Consider the following 15,369-nt stretch of genomic DNA (forward strand, 5'->3'; position numbering starts at 1 on the left):
CCGGTCCAGAGCCCGTACTCCATGGGTGTCACCCCAGCCCTCCTGGCCTAAGGGACAAGCTCAGCTCAAACCTGGGTGGGGCCATGAGAAGCCAGAGCTGCCTCTCCCTCACCTAGGGTGGGTCTGAGATCCCACAAACATTCCCAGCAGCTCCCCCGCCCCTCACCTCACCCAGAGATGGACGGGCTCACTGTGCCTGACGTGGGGCCACCCAAGGACACTTACCAGCCTCTGCTGGGGCTTCAGATGCAGCGAGAAGGATCCAGGTCAGCTGGAATATGCTGTCCTTCCACCCCTCCCTGTGACACACACCCCAAGCTCATCCCGGGCTCTGATGCTTTGCTCACGCCTTCCCCACTGCCTGGGGTGCACGCCGTCACCCCTTCTATCACCCACCTCTCCTTCTGAGGCAGTGGTTCCCATACTTGGCTGCACAGTAAACCACAGGGGCACCTTTTAAAAATCCTGGTGCTCAGGTGGTACCCAGGGCCAATTACATCAGAATGTCTGGGGCTGGGAGCCAGGCATCGGCATTTGAAAAGATCCCCAGGTGATTCGTTGTGAACAAAGCTGCTCTTGCCTGAGGTTCCCAGCCCTAAATACACATAAAATCCACCGGGAGAGCTTGAAAAACAATCCACCCCTGAGGTTCTGCTTAGTGGGTCTGGGGGTGGGGCCCTAGTAGAGCTCTAAAAGTTCTAGGTGATTCTGATGCACAGCCAGGCTTGAGCACCACCCTCTTACAGTTCACCAAGTGCCTCCAATCAGCTTTCTCACCTGCACCCCCAGACACCCTCTGGGCTGGCTCACCACCAATCCCATTTCTCAGATGAGAAAGCTAAGGTCCTGACAGGGTACAGCTGGCCTCAGGTTCCCAGTAAGGCTCTACACTCTCCTGAATCCTGATCAAGCCCTCCTTCCCCACCTGCTCTGACAGCTCACACACCTCCCTGAGGGCACCTAGAGAGGTGCCCGCCCCCCGCCCCAGTTCACCAGCAGCTGGGGAGTCCTGATGAGGACTGGGAGTCTGGAAAGAGCTTACAGGGACTGACCAAGGCCTTCTCCCTGCCTGCCCCTCCCAGACCAAGAGGAGACTCCAGAAAGCCCCGCTCCCTTGGCGAGCCAGACACAGGGGCCGAGATGCCCCCTTATCCATGTTGCCCCCACTTTCAGTCTCACCCATCCCCATCTCCAAGCCAGGTCTCGTGACCTATAATCAGGGTGAACATACAATCTTCCATCCCCACTTGGGCACTTTTGAGAATAAAAGGGGATGCTCTCAATAATTATGCCAGGAAAAGAGAAGTAAACAGGATGCTCCTACCCATGAGGGTCCAGCCTCCCATGCCCAGGCATGTTTGTACTTCTTACACCTTTGTTGTGATTACTGCCTCATAAAGACCTTTGCTGTGCAGCCTTGGGCAGGTTGCTTGACCTCTCTGACTCTCCATAGCCTCCATAATATGGGGGTCATAAGAGCCCCTAGAGTTGTTGTGAGGGTGAAATGAGATGATGTTAAAATGTCTGGAACATAGTAAATGCATAGTAAAGAGAGGTGTTTATGGTTATTAGCTCACCCAAGAATGTCGCCCCTACGTAAGACAGACATGCACATATATACCTTCTCTTTTAGACACTCATGTACATACACAGTCACATACAGTCACACACACAAGGGTGTACACACACTGCTGCCTACACCCACAGGAGTTTGCCTGCGTCCCCAGGGGATACCCACAGTCCTAAGTAGCCACGATTGCCCTGTCCACCAGAAGTCAGCATGCTCCCCACCGGCCCACCCACCTCACCATGCTCCCTCCTCCCTGGCCCTAGTGGACCAACCCCCCTGCCCCCAACTGCCAGTGATTGCATGCAGCATGTCCCTGCGGCTGATCCAGTGGCCCTTGCTCATCTGGCCCTCTGCCCAAGCTGCACCCATCAGTCCAGGAGACTATAAGAGGGAATTCATCATCCTTGCATGGGCACCACTCATGGTTGAGGGGTACACAGAGCCCTCCCAATGTCCCTGACGCCAGGTCCTGCTGCAGAGCTACCCAGACAAAGAGCGCACAAGGACCCACATCCAACTGTATCAAAGGTGAACGCGCCAAGATGGCTACCGTAGGGGTCTGAGGGCCTAGAGCTCAGACCTGGGTCCACATCCTGCTCCACCACCTTTCATCTGCGGGAACTCAGGTCCCTTTACTTACCTTCTCTGAGCCTCTGTTTTCCAATCTGTAAAATAGACCCATCATCCCAGCCTCCCGTGGCTCATTCCCTGTCCTTTTCAGGACTCTGCTGAAACGTTACCTTGCAGGGAGGCCATCCTCTTTCTTATCTATTTTGTTTCTACTGCACTTTTTCCTTCTGACATAGTCTATAGTTTACTTACTTATCTTGTTTATTGTCTGTCTCCCTGTTAAAATAAAAACTCCAAGAGCTTTTTGGCTCTTTTATTCACTGCTATATCCATGGTGCTTAGAAAAGGGCCAGGGAGGGCTTTCCTGGTGGCACAGTGGTTAAGAATCTGCCTGTCAATGCAGGGGACACGGGTTCGAGCCCTGGTCTGGGAGGATCCCACATGCCATGGAGCAACTAAGCCTGTGCACCACAACTACTGAGCCTGTGCTCTAGAGCCCGCGAGCCACAACTACTGAGCCCACATGCCGCAACTACTGAGGCCCGTGCGCCTAGAGCCCGTGCTCCACAACAAGGGAAGCCACTGCAATAAGAAGCCCATGGACCACAACGAAGAGTAGCCCCTGCTCACTGCAACTAGAGAAAGCCCGCACGCAGCAACAAAGACGCAAAGCAGCCAAAAATAAATAAAATAAAATAAGTAAATTTATAGAAATAAATAAATAAATGGTAGGGACTGTGTTTAAAAAAAAAAAAAAGAAAAGGGCCAGGGAGTGGGAGTCAAACTGGTGTCTGTTGAGTGACTGTGGGAACCTGGAGGGGTTAGAGATGGTTTCTGTAAAGTGCTCAGACCGGTGAGCGTTAGGATTCACAGGGCAGCTGGGGTCAGTCAGTTCTGTGGGCTTGCCAGAGGGGCGTCCAGATGAAGCCCAAGGTGAGCAGCCAGACGGCACCTCTGCCCAGACCCAGGAGCCCCTTCCCCTACTCAGCAGCGTCCTACGGCTGATGGTCTGAGAGATCACCGAGGTTTCAGCTACCCTAAGCCCACCCACCGGCAAGGCCCTGGCGTCAGACCTTCAGTCAGTCCTGGCCCCGCCCCTTCTGGCCCCACCACCTGAGGGCTCCGCCCCTTCTGGCCCCCAACTCTGCCCCCAGGCAGCACCGCCTGGGCCCCTTGAAACTGCTAGCCCTGCGGTAGTGTCCCGTAGCCCACCCCACTTGACACTCTCAGCCTTCTCCCCCATAGCCCCACCCACTCAGGGCCCACCCTGGCCCCGCCCCCTGAGGCTCAGTCCCACGCCTCGCCCCACGCGCGTGCTCACTGGTGCACTTCTTGACATGGCTGCCTTTCTTGAGCGCGTGGCGGCTCAACTTGCAATGGAAGTTGTCCTCCCAGAACTCAGCAAACCAGATGTTGCGCCGGTTGTTGTCCAGCGTGCGGCTGGAGAAGTAGCGGTCGAAGCCTGGCGGGAACCAGGACGTCAGGACCTCGTGCCTCCCTTCCCCACCCGCCCCCTCCCCTTCCCGCTTCCCGCAGCTTTCATGTGGCCCAGGCAGAGGGAGGCGGAAGGGAAGAGCACATCCTCTGATCCAGGGCCCAGCCGGAAAAAACAAAATGTGGACCATTTCATTTTCTGCACAATGAAAAGAGCTGTATTAAATTCCAGGGAAAGCTTGTGTAATCTTACAACTGCTTCCTTTATGGAAGAAGTACAGGATGAGGGTGCTTCCGCTGCTTCTTAACCACCAAAATGGTAATATGGGGCCTCTTTGAGAAGGAGTCACCTGGGGGCCCTGAGATAAGAGCAGAGAGGCTGGTGGGGGGCAGGCACCCAATCCTGGGAGCACCTGGGCATTCTAGTTCTGAAGAGGAGACCGGACCAGAGAGTGTAGGGAATGACCCAGGTCACACAGATAAGATGGGGAGCTGGATCTTCCTCCTTCAAGTCCAGAATTTCCCCATCACTGACAGAGGCAGCCTCCTTCTCCAAATGCTCCTAAGGGCTTACCCACTCTGCTCTAAGCCTAGAAAACCCCATCCCAGGGTAGGCAGGCTGGTGAGTGAATATCGCCTTCTCTCTCCTACCAGTGCCCCTTCTATATATATCATGATCATTCCGTGTCATGGGCACAGTTGTCTGACTGTCGGAGCTGTCAGGGAGGTGCTGGCACTGGTGGGGGACTGGCCTTAGAGCAGAGTTTCTCAACCTTGACCCATTGACACTAGGCCCGATCATTCTTTGCTGGGGTGGGGGGCGGGAGCGGCAGGGGGCTGTCCTGTACATTTCAGGATATTGAGCAACATCCCCGGCCTCTACCCACTAGATGCCAGAAGCATCACTCCCTAATCGTGACAACCGAAAATGTCTCCAAACATTGCCAAACGTCCCTTGGGGATCAAAATCACCCCCAGATGAGAACCACTGCTCTAAAGGCTCCTCTAATGTCCCAGAGAAAAAAGGGATTTGTCTGGCAAGTCCAGGGTTCAGATCCCAGTTCTGCCACTTAATAGCAAGTATGTGTCACTTACTGCCACTACATGTCACTAAATCTCTCTGATCCTTAAACATATTCACCCACTAAATGTGGATAAAAGTTTCTTTTGTGGTTGCAGAGAAGATTGAATGAGATGTCTGTAAGGAGCCTGGCGTTTGCGGGTACCAAGAGCCATAGTTATTGTTATTTTGTGTTTATTATGGCTTGAGGCTGAGAGGGGAGGTGTGGAAACTTCTGCAGCCTATGCTCCCTCTGCCTCAGGGTGAGTAGAGGACACGGCGGTGTGACCCGCATCACTCAGGTCTCTTGGAAAGTTTGGTGGAAGCAGATGTCTGCAGGCCTTTCCCCCTCCATCAATGCTGGATTCTATTGACCGGAGCAAGAGCAGGGGAGAAGGCCCTGGGAGCCTGCCTCCCCCATGGGGAGGACAGTGAGGTCCCTGCCAAACTGAGCCATTAATAGGAACTTCACGCCTCACGCACAGCAAGGTTCTGGCCAGAGCAATCTGTTCCTGCCCAGGGTGACTGGGTTCTGCCCCAAGAGGATGGGAGGCCGGGCAGGGCAGGCGCAACCCCTGCCCCCACACCCAGGGCCTGCCAGACCCAGGCGGGCTCTGCAGGGAGGCCCCTGCCCCCTGGCATGGCACCCTCTTCTTGTAGCTTGCTGGCAGTGCCCGGCCCCGTTCTGGCAGAGGATGCGCTCCAGGCAGGGCAGGGATCTCACCTCTTCTATCCCAGATGGGAGAAGGGATGAGAGTATACAGGGATGAAGGAGAGTCCTTGATAAATGAGCCTCCTATACTTGCCACCATCTCCCACACCCACAAGTATCTGAGACGGAAGGAAGAAAGGTCCTGAATCTGGATTTGAATCCTGCCGGGTTAAGTGTGGCCAGAAAGGCTTCCTATCCCAGAACCCGAGCACAAAGAAGCTGTGAGCCAAGGAAGAGGAAAGACAGGATGCAGGGAGACGAGGAGCGGGAGCGGAAGGGCACGGGGCGACGATAAGAAGGAACCACCGGGGTGACAGTGACAGCGGTGGTGGATGGTGCCGGCTGAGGGCGGCGGGCGTGCCGTCCGGGCTGCCGGGCCTACCTCGCACGGACATCCTCTTGGGGAGGATAGTGACGGCACCCTCGGCCACCTCCTCCAGGTGCAGCACAGGGGCGATCTTGGAGCCCCAGCTGTCCGAGCCCATCCAGAAGAAGTGGCCGGTCTGGTTGGCCTTCCGGGCCGCCTCCAGCACACGCCTGTGGGAACACGCACCAGCCCAGCCCAACCCAGCCGTGTCTGCCCACGCGGCTGCCGCCACCCTGGCCACGCCTGCCCTTGGCTGACCCCCTTCCCCGAGGCCCACACCTGTCCCCCTCCCAGCCTGTGCCTGGATCCCCCATCCTGACCCACATGAGCCCAGGGCCCATAGCCGCCCCAGCACCCATGTCGTACCCCCAGGCCCACAGTTCCCTGCTGCCCTGGCCCACACCTGCCCATAGGCCCACGGCTTCCCCTCTCACCCATACGGCACCCCTAGCCCCTGTCTGTCTCCCAGACCCACTCCTGTACCCTAGGGCTACCTCAGTCCCTGCAAAGACCACAGCTGTTTCCCTCAGTTTGGACCTGCTCCACGTCTGACTCAGGTCCCCAGAACCACATCTGCCCAGGCTCTGTCCTCTCAGGTACATGCCACCCTGGTCCTAAGCCCAGACCCACATCCCTTGGCCCTTTCTCACATTTATATCCACTGTCTCTCTCTCTCACACACACATACACACACACACCCCACTACACCCTTCCCCCTCTGCATGCCACCTCCTTTTGTGCCAAAAGTCCAGGTGCTTCAGAGAGCTGCTCCCCACACCCTCCTGGATGGATGAAAGGGTGCGGGCAGCCAGGGCCTCACCCCTCCCCAGGCCCCCAGTGACAGTGGTCCTAGTCAAGTCAGGGGCCCTGGAGCCCAGCACAGGGCCCAGCCCACAGGAGGCTTTCAGTCGGTGCTTAACGGATGCTTGAACTAAGTGGCCCCTCAGAGACATCTAGGAGGAGAAAAATAGGAAGGACTGGGAAGAATTCTCCCAAAGCACCTCCTTCCACGGGGAGAGACTGGAGCAAGCAACTTGCTCAAGATCACACAGCGAGAGGCCAGGATACTAGAAACTGTCCAGGCCCTTCCCATGGACAAGGCCAGGACAGACTCCAGGGCTTGGGGTGGCTGCCGGGCCTGAGCAGGAGGTGGCCAGCTGGGGCAGGACCGCCTGGGGCTGCCAGGGAGAAACATGTTTCCCAGCCCCAGGGCCCACACCTGCCCTCCTCCATCGTCTCCTGATGGACGTTCCCAGACCCCCAAAGCTGCCGCAGCCCAGGCAGGACCCAGTAATTGTAGGTGAGGCTGCTCTCAGAACCCACACCACAGCCTATCGATACCCGCCTGCATCCGGCCAGCCAGAGATGACCAGGGCTCCCAAGGCTCCATCTCTGTAAAGTCACCTGGGTTTATTTTTACTTCTGTTTGCTTCTGAACCGCCTGTGGATTTCCAGAAATGTGCCCCCCTCCCTCACACACCCCCACCCCCCGCAGCTGCTCAGGGAGTCAGTCTCAGGCCCTTCCCCCTCTCCCCCAGGGGCCTCTTCTCTGGGACACGTGGCACCTTCATCCTCCCCTCCCCGCGTGTGGCTCCATCAGAGCCGCACAGGAGGCCTGGAGTGGGGTGCATCCCGGGGTGCAGTGGGACCCAAGTAGTGCTGGGCTTCGGGGTGGGAGTAGGGGCAGGGGGGCAGCGACTGGTGACTGCAGGGAGGGGAAGAGCTCAGAAGGAGCCCCTCCTGCCCCAGTTGCCAGCAGACCTGTGGCAATAGGAATTTAGGGGACCTGAAAGCTTTGAGGGGGTCAGGAGCAGCCTCTGTTTTCAGCTTGGAGGTGCCAGATGGATCCTGAGGACTCCCACACCCTGGTCCTTCGAGGCCTGAGAAACACCTATTAGAGTTGGTCCTTGCGGCTTTTGAGGCCTTAATGACCTTCCCGAACTTCCCCCTCCACCCCTCCAGGGACCCGACAATGTCTCCTGGGGGGATATCTGTTTTGCTGAAACTCAGGAGTCCAGGATGGGGTCTTCACAAGTGGGAAAGAGTGCTGGAAAGAATGCGACCCAGAGAAGATGCTGGTTAGCAATGGGGAGGCGGGTGCACGGTGGGGTGGACCAGGCAGGCTGGGCTAGGCAGGTGGGCAGGTCAACCGGAGGACACAGCGGGCTCTGACAGCTCAGGCCAACTATCTGAGGGAGGAGGCCTGGGGAGAACCACATCTCCTCTGCCAATCAGACTCTGAGCAGGGGCTGTGTCTCCCACTCAGACTAGGGAATCAAGGAGGCCGGCCCCTCTTGGCCCTAACATACAGTCTCAGAGGGGTAGTAGTGAGAGAAAAGGCAGGAAGAAGGGAAGTGGGTTAGGAGGGGTGCTCAGGGGTCATCTTTTAAGGGCACCTGAGTTTCTGACCTGAGACTCAGGACCCAGGGGCAGATGTGCAGAGAGGTGGGGTGGTCCAGGGTTTCTGCGCTGCATGGTTCTGGCACCCGGAGTCCACCTGCCCCCAATCTGCAGATGTGGAGACTGAGGACCAGGGAGGGGACAATACTGCCCACAGTGAGTGTGTGCCCAAATCAGGACTAAAACCTCAGCCCAGGCCTCCTCCCACTACTCTGAGCTCACCGAAGAAAGGAGGGAGGGGCTGAGAGGTGGCCAACCTTGCCAGCCTCTGCTCGAAGCCCCTTATGAACATTCCTGCATTCAATACTCAAGCAACACCATCAAGCAAGCATAATTAGCTTCTCTTTTTTTTTAAAGCAGAATAGAAGCCCTGAGAGGTTGAGAAACTTGCCTGAGGTCACACAGCTAGTAGGATGGAGAGCAGGCGAGGAACCTAGGTGCTCTGACCCCAAGCCCATGGCCTTAGCCCCTCTGTAAAAGTACCTGCTTACCATCCCCAGTTGGTAGAATGGATGCAGGAAACAGCGAGGGGAAGGGGAGCCCATTAGCAGTAGCCTGTGGCCCAGCAAGAAGGGTCTCCCCACTGCCCACTCACTGGCCCACCCCATCTCTCTGGACCCCAGAGTGGGTCAGGCTTGCCTAGGAAGGTCTCCAGCAGGGATCCCCAGCTCCCAAGCCCCATCCCAAGCCCCGCCCCAAGCCCCACCTGCCCTCACCTGATATCATCCTCATTGGCAAAGATGATGACCGCCCTGGCGTTCGAGGTCTCCAGGAGGCGCCGGATGATCTTGTCGAACTCCCCAGGCTTGGGTTCCCGTGGTATCTTGACCGACTGGGCAATGCACACACCCCCTGCAAGAAGGGTACCAGTCAGCCTGGGGCGGACAGAGTTTCTCCCCCAACCCACACTCCTGGGGGCTGCTCACGGCCCTGTAGCCTGACTCTTAGGTCCCAGGTCCCCATCTCTGGGCACGGGCTGTGCAGTCAGCATAGCCACAGCGGGAATTTCGGCTCCACAACTCACAAGGTTGGTGACCCTGGACATGTCACTTAGGTTCTCTGTGCCTCAGTTTTCATAAATAAAATAGGTTGTTAGCAAGAGGCAATGCAGCATTGTGCTTAAAGCTAGACTGCCTGGGTTCAAATCTCAGCTCTGCTACTTACCGCTGTGTGATCTCAGGCTGGTTACTGAACCTCTCTGTGCCTCAGATACATCATCTATAAAGTGAAGATAATGATACTACCTATTTCATAGTGTTGTTATAAAGCTACGTGAGTTCATGCATATAAATACAATAATATCTGGCACATGGTAAGTGCTCAGTAAACATTGGTTCTTTTCAATGTAACCACCTCATAAGGCTTTTTGGAGGAGTAAATCTGAGAACGAGAGCAAACTGCCCACCCTGGGCCATTAGTGCCTCTGGCACGCACATCCACACACACCTACCAGGGCTCTTGTCCCCGGGCCCCATGCTCATCAGCAGGCCCCTTGGTAAGAGCAGTGCGCTCACGGCTGCTGACTCATGCCCACACATCCTGGGCAGCGATGCTGCAAGCCCAGCTACAGTCCTCATCCAGGTCTTCCCAGGTTCCCTTCCAGGAACCCACAGGCCACTCAGTGTGTAAGTCTCTCCAGCTCCCACCCTGGCCTGGCAGGGTGCCTTGATACTCGAGGCCCCGCCCATCATATTTGTGATCAGATTCCTAGCAGGGAGCTCAGGAGAGCCCCGGAAGGTCATTCTAACCGGAGTGCTTTGGGTGGAGGGACTGGAAGAGCTCTGATTGGGGTCAGAAGGTCTTTAGGGGCCCTCCTGTCACTCCTTCTTCTCTGGGCCGCCGCCTAACTGGCTGGGTCCTGGGGGAGGGGACCCAGGGCCTACCTGCCTCTCAAGCTCATGCCTTTGCAAGAAGCCCAGCCGCCAAGTCTGCAGGAGCCAGGATGCAGTCAACACACCCCGGAATTCACAGCCAGGCCATGTGGCTTACAGAAACTCTGGGAGCACTTTCCACTTCACCCAGCCAGTCCCCAGCCTCAGATGTGTCTCTCCAGTGCTGGCGGGGGACAGGTATCATGCGTGTATTTCAATCTCCCCTCATCTCCTGCTACAAAAGCACTGTGGACCACTGTTTCTATCAACTGCATTTGACAGATGAGGAAACCGAGGCTCAGAAAAGAGAAGTGGTTTACCCAAAGCCACACAATTCCCTGCCCTACTGAGGTACAGAATGGGGGGGCCTCCAGGGAGTAAGACCCCCCAGGACCCCAGGTGGCAGAGTCAGGGCTCAGCTGATGGAAAAACATGAGGGATTACTCTTGATGAAAGCAGATCCTTTATCTGAGACCACTACCTTCCTCTGGGTCCCACTCAAGGGTCTCAGCCCAACTCCACCTCACACAGGAGCCCTTTAGGGCCCAGCCAAACTATCCACCTTGGCTGGGCACCTGGCTGTCACCACTGGGCACCCCCGAGCCTTCCGCACAGACTCCACGCACCTCTGCATGGAGGACTGGCTGCAAGGGGCTCCCAGAGCAGGGAGATGTAACACACCCACCTGCCCCCCGGGGAAAGGTGCCAGCACCCAGCTCCACCCAAGGAGGGCCCTTTACTCCTGGGCGTAGGTGGCAACCAGGGAAGGCTGCCCAAGGGCGGTGACCCTGAGCCGAGTCTTAGCAGGAGGAGGCGCAAGCAGCCGGGGGTGGGGCATTCTGGGAGAACAAGGTACTCACACTAGAATGGGGGCTGCTCTGTGCCAGGCACCTGCAAGGCCTGGAGCCACACGACACAGACACATTCTCACATCGCCAGGAAGCAGTCCCCCTGGTTCTCTGCACCAGGCAAGGCAGCCACGGCCCTCTGCCCCCTGCCCTGACCAGCACCCACCTCCCTTACTTTCTGCCACTTCCGGGCAGACCAAGCTCCTCAAGACCTCCTAAGACACCCAAAGAAGCCCCAAGCACAGGAGAAAAGCAGGTCGACCAGGGGCTCATGGGGGAGGGAGAGAAGGAGAGAAGGAGGGAGGGTCTGGGGGCAGGACGGGGCCCCTCCGGTCCCGGCTCACAGAGAGAGCCCAGGGAGCTGCCCACAGCGCTGGCTCTGCCCTAACAGAGGCCGGGCAGACACTCGGCTCCCAGCTAAACCCTCCATATGGTTCCTTTCCAGTTAGAAATTGGCCCAATTGCTACATTTCTCCCCCTATCTGGGGAGACAGATGGACAAGAGGAGGAGGCTGGCTGAGGGGTTAGGACGTGCCACCTGGCTCCAGGAGGGAGGAGGGGGCCAAGGGGCAGAGGGGACGCAGGCATAGAGCAGGAGTTAATTGTTCTCAAGGAGGGAGAAACTTTTAGATTAAGTCATATTTCTGGGCAATGCTCCCCTAAGAAGTTCCATAGGATGGCCCCACCTGACATGTCAGGGTATATCTTGCAGGCTTCGTTTTGCTGGTGAAAGAAGAATTAGGTGACCACAGCTCAGTCAGCTCAAATGTGAGCGAGTCACAAGGTACTCGAGATAAGAGCTGATCTTAGCGGGATGCGATATTCTTACAACCACAAGGGTGGGGGGGCTGGAGGGGAGTTTGGGGGTTTATGCAGAGCTCAATACCAGTGAACGTTTATAAAGTGCCTAATGCCTTTGAATATTATTCTGCATATTTTGCATGGATTCACTCATCTGAGGTCAGTATCATCAGCACAGCTCCAATTTAGAGATGAGGACGCAGAAATGCAGAGGTTAAGTGGCTTCCCCAAGGTCACACAGTCAGGCACAGGGTGGGGTTTGAATGCAGGCTGTCTGGCTCCCGAGACCACCCCTTCGCCCAGTCCAATGTGTCACGACCGGTCACGTGGAGTCAGGGACCACCTGGGACCCATAAATATGGCTGGGCACAAGGCTTACCCTGGGCTAAGTACCACTGGTGTCACTGGCCCCACAGTGAGAAACCAAGTGTCTCCACGGCCCTCCTGACCCCATGCCACAGCCAGAGAGGACTGGAGTGGCCCAAGAGGGACCGCATTTACTAAGCACCCACGGCATGTCTGGCACTCAGTGAATCCTCACACAACCTGGGGCAGGGGCTAATGGCCCCATCTTACAGATGTGGAAACTGAGGCTTGGAGGTGCTAAGTAGCCTGACAGAGGTCACATGGCCGGTCAGTGGGCCTGTAATCCAGGTCTGTGTCCAGAGCCTCCCTCCGGCAGAGAAAGGGAAGGCCCCAGTCGCTGGGTCTCTGTTAACCCCCATCTCCTGCAGCCTCTCCCCACCCCTGGGAAGATCCCAAGTCTCATGCCAAGCCCGCCAGCCCTCTCATGTCCAGCCCCTGCCTCTGCAGCCCCATCACTGTGGGGACCATGACTAGCACTCCCCTGGGACGCCCTCTTCAAACCTCTCCACCAGGGCGGGGGCATTTCTCTGCACCCCTCCTCCTTTATCACAAGGACCTTCTCTTTGGATTAAAAAAAAAAAAATCCATGAGTCCATACTGAGAGCAAATATAATCAAATTAAACCCAAGCAGCAAGGAACGAGCCCATGCACTATCTCTGCACAGAAGCTGGAACCCTCCACCTGTCCCAGGCTCCAGGAACAGGATTATAAGAAGGGGGGCATGAAGGAGTCTGGGGTTCCCCGTGGCTCCCCTAGGCCTTCCTGGGTCGCCCTTGGCAAGCCTCTCACCCCACACACAGCCCGAGCCCCAGCCCCCTGTCCAGCACCAGTTGCCACATGCCAGCTGCAAGCTCCACCGTCCGCCCAGCCAGTGCCTCCGTGCAGGGCCAGGGGGTCTAGAATCCTACAAGCCAGCGTGTCCCCCTCCACATCCTTCCAAGAGAAAGTCACACACAGGTGCAAGGGAACGTGCCCAAAGATGGTCACTGTGGCGCTGTTTGAAACAGCAAAAAAATGGAAACCACTTAAACATTTTACAACAGAACAATGGCTAATCTGTGGTGTGTTTGCACAATGGAATATTATGTAGCTCTCGTGTATCAGCACGACAAAACCCTGAAAACATAAAGTTGGCTGATAAAGCAAAGTGCAGCACAATCTGTCCCATTTATGTAGAAATTCAAAGCCACATATAATAAGATTTATTCTATATGGACACACACGTATATACGAGCAAAAGCTGCATGAAGGCAGATTTGGTCTATTGTATGCACTGCGATCTCCCAGTGCCATTAGGTGCTCCATAAATGCTTGTTGAATGACTAAACAGGGACAAGAAGGGAACTCATCCCCTTCAGAGTCGTGGGTAGAGGGTACCTCAAGGGAGGCAGGGATGGAACAAGATTGAGGGCTCCGTGAAAGGGCTTCCAGGCAATCCCCATTTTATTTCTTGGAAAAAAAAAATCAGAAGCAAATACAAGATGTAAAGATGTAAATGCTTGGTAAATGTGGACCCCAGAACCCAGGCCAGACCAAACTTTCAGACACGAGTGACAGTGAAGGCATTCAGTCCCTCTGTGCGCTGCCCTGAGCCTCTTTGTTCATCCGTGACACGGGGTCACTCGGCCACTCCCAGCCCGGTGGAATCCACAGGACACTGGAGGGGAAGCACGTGGGGAGCCCACCTGGGGCTGCCCTCCTCCTGCCAGCCATCTGGCTCCCAAAATCCTACCTCCCCCTGGGGACAGGCTCTTTCCTGGCCAGCCCTCCCCGGCGCTGGAACCCTGCGCCTCCCCCAGGCTCCAGGCACCTGCCCTGACTTGAACGTGACATGGAGACTCCACTAGTGAAACTTGATATGGGTTTCCTCTTGTATTTTGTGGTCTCTGCGCCCTTTCCATTTGCAGTCTGGTGACCTTTCCCAGTGTTCTCTGGGTCCAGCCAATATATCTGTGTCAGTGTCTGCCTCCAGCTGCACTCCCCAAGGGCAGGGCCGGCTCTGCATGTTTGTTTGTTCATTCGTTCACTCATTCATTCATTCATTCAAGAAGTGTCCTGCTCAGTTCCTGGCACATTTGGTCCTTAAGAAACAATAGCAAGTAGGGACTGCCCTAGTGGCGCAGTGGTTAAGAATCCGCCTGCCAATGCAGGGGACATGGGTTCGAGCCCTGCTCCGGGAAGATCCCACATGCCGCGGAGCAACTAAGCCCGTGCGCCACAACTACGGAGCCTGCACTCTAGAGCCCACGAGCCACAACTACTGAGCCTGCATGCCACAGCTACTGAAGCCCGCGCACCTAGAGCTCGTGCTCTGCAACAAGAGAAGCCACCGCAATGAGAAGCCCGCGCACCGCAACGAAGAGTAGCCCCTGCTCACTGCAACTAGAGAAAGTCCGCACGCAGCAACAAAAGACCCAACTCAGCCAAAAATAAATAAATAGATAAATAAATAAAATTTAAAAAAAAAAAAGAAAAGAAAGAAACAATAGCAAGTCAAACCCCTTCCTTGGGAGCTCAGTCTAGTTGGGAGGCAAGACAGGAAGAGAGAGCGACCAGCCCTAGGAGGGGCACAGGAGACAGCACTGCTGGCCACACTGGTGGTGGGGAAGGCCCCCTGGGTGCCAGGCCCACCGCACGCTTCCCCAGACACCAGCCATCCAACAACGCACCCTGTCCTGCGTGCTACCGCTGCTTTTCCTTCGCTGAGTCAAGTGTTTACTGAGCGCTGTTTAGATGCTGGGATGCAGCCGTGAGGAGGACAGAGCCCCTCCTCCCATACAGCTCTCATTGCAGGGCAGAGGAGGAAACAAGTGGAGTGAAGTGATGGAGGGAGGCTGGGGGCTGCATCCTAGGGGCAGGGAGGCTCAGGCCGGGCCACGCAGTGGCAGCAGCAGATGTGGACTCTACTCAGACTTTTTTCCAGGAGCTACTGCCTGGCCTGAGAGCCAGGAATTGAAGACACTTTGGACGTGTAAATTCCACCCGCAAGTGAGAGATCGCTGCTGAAATGCCCTCATTTTTCTACCCTTCGCTGCGTGGGATTGTCCACACTTGGCTCCCTCCATCAGCAGAGATGACCCAGGGAGCTTATTTGAGGGCAGGGCCACGGAGACCTGCAGGCACTAAGGACTCAGCGGGGTGGCGGGGGGTTAGTCATCAGCCTAGTTTCCCGCCTGAGGTGTCTCCCTAATGTCCTGGTGGACTCAGGTTACACCAAGTATGATCACTGCACCTGTGCTCAGCTTTCTTCTTCTCTTGGCACCTCCCTGTCCCCCACGGGGCGGCTCTCTCCACTCCACCTATCTAAATAAGTCCTCCCTACTCGCTCCAAGCAGCCCCCAGACCCCCTGCCTTCACGACACGCCAACT

The 15,369-nt window shown here is 56.3% G+C and overlaps 1 protein-coding gene across 9 annotated transcripts in view; it reads right to left on the reverse strand.

The window, feature by feature from the left end:
* Positions 1–15,369, reverse strand: part of GRM4 (glutamate metabotropic receptor 4) — a 112,457-nt gene that overhangs the window by 28,089 nt on the left and 68,999 nt on the right. For 8 of the 9 annotated variants that reach the window (XR_014232190.1, XR_014232191.1, XM_082345057.1 and 5 more), the window contains 3 exons: positions 8,830–8,965; positions 5,729–5,883; positions 3,462–3,602 (listed from right to left, as the gene is read on the reverse strand). Coding sequence is in view for 7 of the 9 variants with exons in the window: in XM_082345057.1 (XP_082201183.1) it covers positions 3,462–3,602; positions 5,729–5,883; positions 8,830–8,965 (432 nt within the window). In the remaining 2 variants the exon portion in view is untranslated. The remainder of the gene's footprint in view (positions 1–3,461; positions 3,603–5,728; positions 5,884–8,829; positions 8,966–15,369) is intronic. The other variant, XM_082345060.1, reaches the window with a different exon arrangement.

This window comes from Balaenoptera borealis, assembly GCF_965194805.1.
Source record: "Balaenoptera borealis genome assembly, chromosome: 12".
NCBI classification, from domain to species: domain Eukaryota; kingdom Metazoa; phylum Chordata; class Mammalia; order Artiodactyla; family Balaenopteridae; genus Balaenoptera; species Balaenoptera borealis.